Here is a 12,235-nt window from a genome sequence, read left to right as displayed (position 1 = left end):
GTATTTGCACATCTTTGAAAAATCATTTGGCTTAAAAAAACCTTATATCATCCTACAATTTCAAGGAAGAGCACAAGAATAGATGGCAAAAGCATTCAAGCAAGAACACGGCAACATCCTACCTCAGGCTGGGTTCAATCTGACCATTTCTTGAAGTAAAGTACTCCCCTTAAGGTGCCCAGTCTTCCTTTCCCTCTCTTTTTCTTTTTTTTTCCTCCTAAAGGCTATCTATAAATAAAAAATTTTAATTCTGCTCTATCTGTATCCTGTTGCCTTCTTTCCTGTGAGAACTTTCTTTAAGATTAGAAAGGAGTGACACAGACCAGAGGCTATATAGTTTACTGATTAACTTCGTTACAGAGACACTCGATTATAAATGTCTGAAACAATGTCCATCCCCAGCGTGGATTTACCTGGGTGAAATTTGGTTATCATTCGATGGGATGCCTTCAAGTAGCCTAACCATTGTACTTTTGTACCTACTGTGCTTTACTTACAACAAAATTTGTATCTATAAATATTCGGTAAAGTCAGGGTTTTCTGTGTAACAGATTAATCACTTCAATAGCACAGGAAGTATGTTTTAGCTGACTGGATTAATAGATGTTAAGTACAGAAATTTTGCATTCTCAAAAAAAGGTCAAAGTGCTTTGGCCGTACTGGATGCATCTGTATGACAAGATAGACCTTAAAGATCGTTTTGTTCCAAATCCCCTGCAGTGGGCAGGGACACTTTCCCCTTAAACAGGTTGCTCAAAGCGCCATCCAATCTGTCCTTCTCATTAATTTTTTTTCTCAGATTGCCACTCTGTTTGGTTTTGCTCTTTTCAGAATTATTATACATACAAGATTTTCTGTTTTCATTTGCGTTGGTTTGTTTCCTTTTGATTTGGGAGTCAGTTATGAGCCTAATTATCCTCTCTGCAGGGATGAAGCCAGATGTTGCATCATCTGCCAGGTGGTGCTACAGACAAGTAGTTATTTAACATATCTTATGATCTTGAAGCTGTTTAATCAGTTTGGACACTTGACCCTACTACCTTTAAAAAAAAATATAAAAAAGCATAACTAGAACAAATGCAGATTTATCTAAAAGGAGTCAGCCTTTCAAGTTCCTTTGAGGCACTGTTCTATGCCTACAACAATTTTCAATGGCATTTGATTGTTCTTACATTGAGAAGTTTAGATGTATTGCTTTCTTTTCCCCTTCGTTACATGTAATTTTTTTTCTTATTCTTCCTTCTTCATTTCAATACAACCTTTAGGAGTGCTTATTCACCAAAAAAACTTCTTTCTCAGCAGGGACACGTGTAATGAGGGTGGCATTTCTTGTCTTGTTAATGTCATGTTAAAAGAAAACATTTTCAGGCCGTCAAAAAATGGTCTTCATTCAAACTAAGCATATAATAGTACTGAATTATCTCTTCAGGTTCCTAGAAATTATTCTATTTCTGATATCTGAAGCTTCACACTTAATATCTTGCATACTAATAACTTCTATATAAGGTGCTCTCACAGAAAGTAGAATGGAGCTATAATTTTATAGAGGCTTGTTACTTATCATAGAAATCACTGAGTCAAATGTTATATATAATTCAGGTGCCACACAAATATATAGGCTTACCCTCAACATTTAAGATTTGAAGGAGAGATTTTTTGTTGTCTGAAAATTAATTCAGTCCCTTGTGAAAAAGGGCACTTGACGATCATTGGAAGAAACAAGATAATGCAAGTACAGATATTTAAAACACATATTGTCCCTAATATGAAAAACTTTCAAAGGCAATTGAAAGAGGTTATCAAATACCTTTTTGCAATAGTCTTGCTGTTCCAGCTGAATTGCCAAGCCTTAGAGCAAGGCTTGTCACAGAGCTCTGCTAATGCACCTCACCATGTTCTAGGTCACAGCTTGTGTCCAGTCAATTTGAAGCAAAGCAGGGAAGCTCAGATCAGTCTGTGTCTGTTGTGGCTCTAAAATGAACCACAAATCTTCCAAAGATTTTAAAGGAGACCAGGATTTCAGTCCTAAATTACAGAGGTTAAAAAATACGATTTGGTAGGTGTGTCACTTTCTCTTAGTTGAGGGTATGAAACTGGACCAGTCTTCACAGAGCTGGCCCTGTTCAGTCCAATGGGGCTTGTGAAATAAAACAGAGTTTGACTGAGGAAGGGAAGAATCTCAATGGGAGAGGTCCCATGGAGACCCACACACCTCTGGGTTTTCTTGTCATTAAGAGTCCCTTTCTCTCGCTGGTAAAACCAGAGCTGCAAGAAAGATAAAGTTGATTTTGCGTGCTGCAAGAAAGATAAAGTTGATTTTGCGTGCTGCAAGAAAGATAAAGTTGATTTTGCGTGCTGACACTATAGAGATTGTATCATTTTATGGATTTGGCTTTGACCACTTCTTCAAAGATATATTTTCTGTAAAGAGATCTGGAATGTTTCTAAGTCACCTGAGTAGGGATTTAGATAGAGAAGCAGTTTTCCAGGAAGAGAGGGTGGAAGGGAACGACTTTTACTAGGTTAAAGATTCTTCCTCATTTGCCTTTCTAGATGTTTTTTCCAGGGACTTTTAACTACAGAAGTGAAAAACTATACTTAGAACACATTGACTCCAAAGACATACAGAGATACTTTACCTTAGACATATACTGTTAAAACTATAACATTCAACTTCCAGCTCCTGAAAAGTAGGAAACCCTTTTTTTTTTTTTTTTTTTTTTTAATTTAAGTTCATCTGAAACCTACTGGAACTAGAAATCTTGAGGCTACATAGAAGTGCCCTGCAATTATCATGGTGATGAGGCTCACAGCACAAACAACTCACAATTGAGAACGTTTCTTTTGAAAGACCTGAACCTGGTGCTAATGTTTGGAAATCCAATTAGATTTAGTTTTGAAGGTCTAAGGACACTCTCCCCGTAGACTGAGTGAAGCATGATGAAAAGAAAACACATTTCCAAGGGTTTTTTTACAGAATGTGAGCATGTACCTTTGAAAAAAGGAAAGTGGTTTGTATAAAGGCTAATGTTTGTAAGGCAACCATTTTTAACTTGTTGTGAGCTCTGATGGGTGAGAAGTCCTGGGAGAATTTTTTATTCTAAGGTACATTGAAAAGAAAAGCTTTGTTCCTGTTTCCTTGGGTTCACAAGTCACTTCCTGCCAAAACTGAATGTCAAAAAAAAAGAAGTAATTTACAAATATAAAGTCAAGAGGAAAAACCAATTCCTACATGTCTTTTGAAGAGAAGAGTCATATTTCCACAATGAGTAACTTTCTCTGTGGACTCAGTTGCCTATTATTTCTGATGGGCTTTTTTCCAGCTATAAAAGCAAAAAAGACACCACATTAGAGTGACATCCCACTAAATAAAAATCAGCTTAAGTAAAACAAAGCAGGTATGATGTGTCTCCTTCCTAATGGGACCCCTGATTCAACCCCTTAATACATTTCTTTCTCTTACAGAAATGTCAGTTTGAAATAAATCTCCATTTTGCTAAGGTCTGAAGATCTATAAAGGGAGACAATCCCTCATATGAAGACCTCACAACTTGTAAGATTTCCCTGTGAATGGAAAGCATTTTACCCATTAACATTTTTCCTTGTATGTTCCAGCTACCTGATCATTACTCTTTAAAAATAATGAAATAATTAGTGAAAAAGTAGATATTGAGAGGAAATTTTCTTGATAAAAATCTGAAGTAGTTCAGTTATTCAGTAGTTTTAAAATGATAACTAGATTTGAATATCATTCTACTCCTTGTATATCGTGGCCTGAGACTAGAATTACCAGGTAGCAAGGAAGTGTTTTAGCTCTTTGCATATACTTTTTTTAATAACTCCAAAGTATTTGTCCTACTCAACCCCAACACAGAGAGGGATAAAAACCAGTAACACAATAATGGAATGGGTTCTGCTTATCATTAGTGATAGTGCTTTAGTTTAGCTGTATGGAGACAGGAGACTGGAAGTGGTTTCACTTGAAAGACGCTCCTGACTTCTGAGAGCTCTGCAGCTGGAGTGGCTCTGTGTGTCAGAGTCCTTCCATGACCCAGTTACTATTCTTGTTTCAGGCAGATAAAACTGGAATGTTTTCAATTTTTTCAGCACTCAAAAAGGCAAAATTCTTGTCTTACTTGGACCGGAAGCTTCTGAAGTGTTGCAGTATTCTGCATATCTCACAATATGTTTGAGACCCTCAATGTTTTATATTGGTCAATGAAGGACCCACTCTACTGCCAAAGAAAAAGCTAAAAAATGTAACCTTTCTTTTTTTTTCTTAGTAGAAGACAGCTTCCCCATGCTTACAAAATATTGACCAAGAATTTTTCATTCACTAGCAAACCCATGTGTAGCCTTGAAAAATTCAGTGGGACTGGAGCAAGGAGAATTTCCCAGTCTACTTTATAAATTTTCTTGTGCACTGAAGTTAATAGAATAAGTTTTTAATGGTCTTAATAAGACAAAGACTTGAATTTAGGTGGAATTACTTTCATAAATTTGCATAATATGGCAATGCAAATACATTGCAGGATAATTTTATTACTATTTAACTGGAAATATATCTGTTCAGCTTGATTTAAATGACTCACAGGAAGATAACAACCAGCCTGAATACAAAGGTCTGTCTTCGCCAAATGGTTTTCAGTGTTAGAAGAGTGTTACAAAAACAAACTACAGGCTCTCCTATGAGCAGTGATGAGAGCAATAGTGTACAGGATTACATTAACACCACAGATCCATTGTTATTTCTTTTGTAAGTATTGAAGATTCAATAAGGTTGGCACATGTCTCTCACATGTCCTTGACTTGAAATTTCAGTGCATTTTCTTCTAGGTTCCTGAGTAAAGGACAGCTTGCTATTTCAATCTAATTTGGTGACTTACCAAACAAATGAGGACCTTCAGCAAGAGAAAATCCATCAGCAGAGGCTAGCTGATGATGTCCAACTAAATTCATTTCAGATCCCATTTATTCTTCAGTTCAAGAGGAATATGCTGCTTAAAAAACAGATTGAAAGGAGACCCTGAAAACATATAAAGCAAAAGGAATATTTAAAACAAGATAACTTGGTTTTGTATACCTAACATAAGGCAGGATTCAAGAGGTTGTTTCAATATTTGCTCTGACAAACACTGGCTTGAAGTTATAATACCTAATTCAGCCTTTAAACAAAATGCTGCATTCAGTTTGTTTGTTTTTATCTTGCTGTGGCATATTTTATTTGTCATCCTTCTGTTATTCATTTTAAACTAATGTCAGTTTTTGCTCAGACTTATTCAAATATTCACAGACTGAAGCACTGGCCTGACCTGCTGAGGGCATGCTGCCCAGCCACCCTTTCATAGAATACCAATTGTTTGAATTATTTTTTCATCACTCCTTCACGATTTCACAGCTTTCACTTACTGGGAAAGTGTAAGTTTATGGTTAGATCAGAAGAGCATAGCCAGGAAACTTTGCTTTAATTTCCAGTGACAAGCTCTTTATCTTACCTTCAGTAATTACTGTCTGGACCAGATAAATGGCAGCAAACACAGAAAGCAAAGCCTTGCTCTGATAACCAGGCTCACCCATCCGCTCCCTCTGTGGTCTCAAGTAGCCATATAACTCTCACCTGGGGAGCTTGGGAGATGCCTGTGCCCAGTCACTGGCATCCTTTCCTAGCAGATCAGATGGAGCAGCTTTCTTCCACTAAGGTTGAGAGTGGCACTCTACCCAGGTCATCTTTATCCCATTCCAAATACTAGGCTATTAAAATAGAGGCAGTAGACCTGCCATTGCTCCCACTCTAACAGAAGCTAGAGCTAAAGCAGCACCACATCCAGGAGGAAGGTGTACGAGAAGTTCCCTTGCCCAGGTCTGGTTCATGTGAATGGAGTGAGGCAACTCCAGATTACATTTGAGGCAGAACCATCAGCAACAGGAGAACATACAACTCCAACAACAAGATGTCTCAAGAGCTTATACAGACACCAAGAGGATTCTGCATAAAGTTGACACAAATCTGTTCTGCTTTGGTTTATTGTCTTAATTATTTATTTGGTTTTATTCCCATGGGACTGTCCCTGGGAGTGCATTTACACTAACTGAAGGCATTTGAAAGTTATAGCCCAAGTCTGCTTCCCAGTGAGAACTCAGCATGTTTCTCAAGCAGAAATTAAGTCATCTGACAAAAATGTGAATGCTGCAGGAGGCCCAAGTTCTGAGCAGGCTGGGAAGTAGCTTATGAGACTGGCAAGTACACTCTGTAATTATATTCAGATTTGTTCCTAAGGATTCATTAAGTTCTTTCTTGAAATAAACAGAGGCCCTCTAATTAGACAGATGCATTTTAAATGTCTGCCCACAGATAATTTAAACAGTTTACTCAGAAATGTCAAAAGCTACTTGTATCACAGACCAGATAGGGTTCTTATGGCAAATCGCATGTAAACACACAGTCTCAAATCTAGCACAGAAACACAGTTTTGCAACAGCAAAAACACTTCATGTATCTTGGATGGGGTTTGGCAACCAGTCCAGCTACCCTAGTCGGTCCATGTTTATTTCCGATCATTTTACTGCCTTGCTACCACATTTGCTAGGGAAGGTATCTGCTGGACGCAGGAGGTGGGGCTGCTGACATGGCTGCAAAGGTCCAAAAGATCACCATTGCAAAGGTCCTACAATTCCTGACAGTTTTCTCATGAACCACCTATGAAAAGCCCTTGGGATGGGATTCCTTGTACGGCTCATTACAAGTGTTCTGGAATGGGAGAAGACAGCAGCACAGTTAGGACCTTTATAATGGCCAGCAAGAGAAACGTCAAAATGAGGCATCTTCAAAGGGTCTGTGAATATTTCTCTAAATGTTCTTGTTGAAAACCAGAGAAGAGGGGTCATCGCCACCTTCTCCTCATGTCCAAGGCCTTCAGTATTTCCCTTATGGCCCATGGGAGTGCAACCCTTAGAGTTCCTTGCAGGATTTGCTCTCCCTGCAGCCAGACATGATGCCTGTGTTCCTTTACTATTACTACTTCTCATGTTTCTTCCTCAGACCCTATTTGAGGACCTAATGCTTTAACATCTTACCTGTCAACTTTGGGATTGTGAATTTCTATACATTCATATAGAGAACTTATCTGTCTTAGAGAACTTGTTGGAAGTTATGTCAAAATACTTTAAGGAGAGTCCCAAGAAGACATTCATTTAAAAGTATTTACCATCAGTATAAGGTCAGACTTTCAATGCATGGCTTCTTAGCTTGTAAGGTATATATCCTGCATCCTTCTAGTTTGTGCTGCAAATAAAGAAGAAAGCAGGAAAGTTATATTTTTAAATGCTTATAAAGTGTCTGTGCTTTTACAGACTCTTTGATGTTTATAAACATTATTCTTGTTTCTTTAAGGCTATTCCATTTTATAACATGTCCTTAAATAATGTCACTTCAAGAAAGACATCTTAGAATCTATTATTCTTTACATACAGACACGAAAAGCCCTGGTGTTATTAATATTGCCTTGTTTATTATAAAAATCTTGAGGACATGTTTGTCATAATCTGCAGTACTCTAAGACATTACAGATTTTGTAAGTCTACCCTTCCTGGCACATCAACTTTGGTCTGCACAGATTCTGTTCAAATTATATGTTCATGATGATTCTACGTTTCCCACTTTTTTTAATACTTCATTTTCTCTAAAATATTCCACTAATGTAGATCATTCACTGGATGTCATGGAAAAGACTACTCCTATCTCCTTAGGATTTCTGCAAGGCACACGATCATCATTCAAAAGTCTGGAAATACATTTTCCATTGCATGTATTTTTGCTATTATAAATTTCTCTGAACACCAAACTCTTCATTAAATACTGATTGACATTTTGTCTTGATTTGCTCCTGAGTCCAGCCTGCTGTGAGCTGTCTAACCTGTATTAGATTTATCCATATGATTAATTTCACTCATATTTAAAAACAGCAGATACTGATTTCCAGCTTTCAGACCTACTCTAAGTACACAGTATAGAGCATTTAAGTAACACTTACCCTACACATTTTTCATTTCTGGGAAATAGTATAGGTCACTATAGATCAGTGTTGCAAGGCATCACAGACCCAGGGGTGGACTCTCGTCCAAAGAGCTGGTTCCACAATGTGCACTCCATCCTTAACCTCTTCTCAGCCTCATCCTCCTGGACTCTTTCTGAGGTTAAACAACTGTGGTCCCAACTGGTTCCAACTCCCATTGAGCTGAGGCATTGGTCTAGCCAGTGGGATAGGAACACCCAGCAGACATAAGGAGGCACCCAAATTCTGCCAACATGGCTAGGTGAGAAAGGGTGCCCATGTGCAGCACCTACACATGGAATCTCTTGGCAGAAGTATTCCTTCCAAAGCTAGAGGGGCTGAGGAATTCTTTTGACTCATAATAAAAAGTTATGTCATCTTAGCTTCCAGAATAAGTTAATCTACATGAGCTAGATCAATAACCAGTCTCCTAATTCAGATTTCTTTATCCACCAAACTCTATAATATGGGAAAGCTTCTTGATATTTGTAGGCATCTTTGGTATGAATAAATGTTCATAGGTATTTCCACATCATGCTTGTTTTCTTATGTGAACTGTTTCTTTGGGGCTACTGCTATCAAGATAAATCTCAACTACCTTAGCCAACTTGACTGGTACTCTGTGCTAAGGCGTAACAAAAAAACTCCGCACCAGATAGGTAAAAGTTGTAATAAAGGTAATAGTTCCACAGGAAATCAAGTATTGGTCTCCAAAATAAGAGCATTCTCAAGAGAAAATAAGAGGCATGAGATAAACCAGAAAGCTTATTTTCCCAAATGATTATATTTTATTTAACTTTTCAAATAAACCTGTTTACTCCACCACCTTTAGAGATTATTTTCATAGGCCAAAAATATACAGCAAAGAAAAACAGAGATCAGTATGTATAAAGTAAAATATATGCCCAACTGCTTGAGATTATTGTCATCAGTTGCATTTTAAGTGACCCAAATTACATAAAATTTTATTACGTGTAACCTTTAACACACTTCAGAACAGTCAGTCAATGAATATTTACATGTTCTATGTTTAACTGAGGAAACTGACATGTATATTATAAAACATGGGGCTTGTTTTTCCACTGTATGGATATGTACACATGTTTTATTCAGATTTCTTAGGCATATATTTTTATTGGAGTATACAAATATATATGTATACATATGTGCATTGGGATCCAGGTTTCAGATTTGTTGTGGACTCATTTCAATGCACTACCTGTGCTATGGTCAATAGTAAAGCTTTCCCTGGCTTATGTGTAAGCAAAGCCAAGGCTGTTAGTAAAATAATTAAAGTTAAATCTACTCAGCTCATGGAAAATAAAGCATCACAACCCCATCCTTTCAAGTATCAAAATTATATTTGATTGTCAGAAAAGTTCTGTGACAGTCTAAATGTGGTTTAACTTCAGAAGAATGATTGAAACAGTTAATCAGCAAAGGAAAGTATATCAAAGTATTTCAAAGCACTTGCAAAATTTTTCACAGATATTATTGAGGTATGTTTCTTCCATCTGTCCCATAATATTGTCCTATTTGTTACCACATCCAACTGCCTATTGCTCAAAGAGAAATTTCAGTAACATCATTAATCTACGGCCCAATTCAAACTATTAACATCAATAGGAAGGCATATTCCCATCTAGTTCACAAGCTTTTGATGTGGCCTCATCGCCCTTTTGTAGAATATTTAAGGCAGTGCCTCAGTTATTTGAGAGGCTATTTTATTTGTTTACTTGTTTGATTTAAAGTGTATCAAAGAGACATGAAAGCATTGGGAAGATTCATGCTCTCTGTTTCTAGCCTATTGCTGTTAGGTCATTTTGACGAGCATGGCACCACAGGCAACTACACAGCAATCGATGCAAAATGCAAGCAACAGTATAAGCAAATTTGAGAACCAGAGGCAGGACCGGTGTTACTGTGTTTGTTTGAAATTTTCTGTTATATTTCTTAATACAGAGTTTAAAATCAGAGCAGCAAAGAGACACAGGACACAGAAAAAAACCCATACGGCATTCTGACAGCTTAGTTAAGAAGCAAAATCAAGTATCTTAGCCACCAGTAGAATTTAAAACTCTATTGGAAGTTTCAATAGCATTTCTGTGGGCAGGCAAGTAACTTCCAAGAGTGTGGTTGGCCTCTGACTGTCCCTGGGATGTCCTCCTGAACACCATTTCTCTGCGTCTTCCTTTCTCTAGCATCTTTTTCATGTCTCACCTGATAAAACTGCAAACTCTCCATTCCTAACTGTTTTTGGACTCCCATTTAGCCTAGTGGAATCCCAATCTAGTTTGGGATCTCTAGGTTCTCTGTATCACAAGCAATAGCAGTAAAAATAACGAAAGCCAAATATGTTCCACCACGATTATAGTTTTCTGAAGATAAAAAACTAGCGGGAACACTCAGAATAAAATGACTTTTTTTAAAAAAACTAGCAATGTATTCCAATACTTGAAATTTGAAACCCCCTTTTCCTTGTGCTAGTTATGTGCAGTAAGTGCTAAAGTCCTGAACTTTGGAAGATGTACTTGGAATCTCTACACAAAATCATCAAAGAAAAAATTACAGGAAACAAATATAAAAATACAATAAAATTACATTAAACTATTCCATTTCTGGATTGTTCTCTGTTCTGCCGTCAATCACAGTGAAAACACTGCCTATTCCTAAAAGGATAAAAAAATTAACAAGTATCATTTTAAAGCTAATGCACATAATTAACTAGATAGATTGCAGTAAAGACTCAATATAAAAGTTATACTTTCTTTTCCAGTGACACACAGAATCCAGGTTTCTAAAGACAAATTTTAACACTGTCATTATTTTTCATGACCTTACCATTTTTCCCAAGGGGAATTCCTGCTGTTGAGATAGTTTTTTGGATGAAATTACTTCTCCTTTTATTATTCTTCAATTAAATACTAGAGCTTTAAAAATATGATTTTTTTTTTCAGGTCAAAAACCCATTAACATCCACTAAATAATTCAGGTGATGAAATTGCTTTTATGCTACAGAACAGCAAGAGTTATCAGTTTAAGGAATTATTACTTACTGTTCTTTTCTGGAAGACTGCAGATGGCAGGATGCAAGACAGTTCTGTGCTCAGTTCAGTATCCTAATGATTCTCACACAGGAACATTTTTGTTTTGTTTTCTTTTTAGGTTTAGCAGAAGGCTGTAGTGATAACACTGTGAATCAAAGCTTGGACTCATTGGCTCAGTGCCCTAATGGACAAGGATTACTCATTAACAATTCTTTCTTTGCGAAACTCTCCAAACAAGGGCTGTATTAAAATTTGAATTCCAACTTGACCATCAGCACGGAGATTTGAAATGCTCCTTAATACTTCAATCGGGTACAGGGGGAAGCTAACTCAAATAGCAGGGTGATAGTACCTTGCTGCTGTTACTTTTCTTGCATATGTACATTTTTGTGACATTTTAAGCCTCCTTGCCTTTCCTACCCAAAGAGCTAAGATGTCATTCCAAGACATACCTTGATTTCTAAGTCATTCCGTTACTCTTTACACTTTTTAGGGAGACTGAGCATTACACTGAGTACTGAAGCAGAATGGGCTATAAATTACAGCTTCACAGGGATGTGGGGACATTTAAGTTTAATTCCTGGATCTGCCACAATCTCTAATAGACTGCATAATTTTGATTTGGGCTCATTCCATAAAGTTTTAGAGGCAAAAGTGAGGCCCTTAACTTTAAATCTACTAGACTCGCACACAGTTTGTGCACAAGTGGAAGAAAATGGTGTCTGTAGATGGTAAACCTGGGTGAGCTGCACTGCATCTGAAAATGCTGATCTCTTGCCAGTGACAGAAAGGGGACCTTGAGTTACTACATCCCCACTAACCCAGTAGAGGAATTTAAAGCAAAGTGGAGTTGATTGAGGCTGTTCTGTTTCAACATCCCCCTACATAGGAAGGGTAATAATTCCCTGTTTTGTATTGCTAAACATATCTGGCAGTGGTGTTGAGACAAATTTCAGCCAGAGGTGACAGCTGACAGCACCACTCATGGTGAGTTCATGACTTCCACACAGTATATGGACTCCATCCTTTCCTACATATTTGCACTTGTCTAAGCAAGACTGAATAGACAGAACCACAGGCTGTGCCTCCTACCTGAGCAAAGAGAGGTATTGGGCAGCAAAAACAGTCCTCTCTAGG

The 12,235-nt window shown here is 37.4% G+C and overlaps 1 protein-coding gene across 3 annotated transcripts in view; it reads right to left on the bottom strand.

Moving 5' to 3' along the window:
- Nucleotides 1-11,256, bottom strand: part of NR1H4 (nuclear receptor subfamily 1 group H member 4) — a 37,414-nt gene extending 26,158 nt beyond the window's left edge. For 2 of the 3 annotated variants that reach the window (XM_050324774.1, XM_050324776.1), the window contains exons 1-2: nt 11,108-11,256; nt 4,887-5,026 (exon numbers count right to left, since the gene is read on the bottom strand). In XM_050324774.1, the coding sequence (XP_050180731.1) occupies nt 4,887-4,971 (85 nt within the window). In that variant the 5' untranslated portion in view covers nt 4,972-5,026; nt 11,108-11,256. Of the gene's footprint in view, nt 1-4,886; nt 5,027-7,205; nt 7,283-11,107 lie in introns of all 3 variants that reach the window. The other variant, XM_050324775.1, reaches the window with a different exon arrangement.
- Nucleotides 11,257-12,235: the final 979 nt, after the last annotated feature.

The sequence above is a fragment of the Myiozetetes cayanensis genome, unplaced genomic scaffold (assembly GCF_022539395.1).
Source record: "Myiozetetes cayanensis isolate MyiCay16 unplaced genomic scaffold, myiCay2020 scf3, whole genome shotgun sequence".
Classification (NCBI taxonomy): Eukaryota; Metazoa; Chordata; class Aves; order Passeriformes; family Tyrannidae; genus Myiozetetes; species Myiozetetes cayanensis.
Note: the sequence above shows the minus strand (reverse complement) of the source record. Positions and strands in the feature narration are given on the sequence as shown.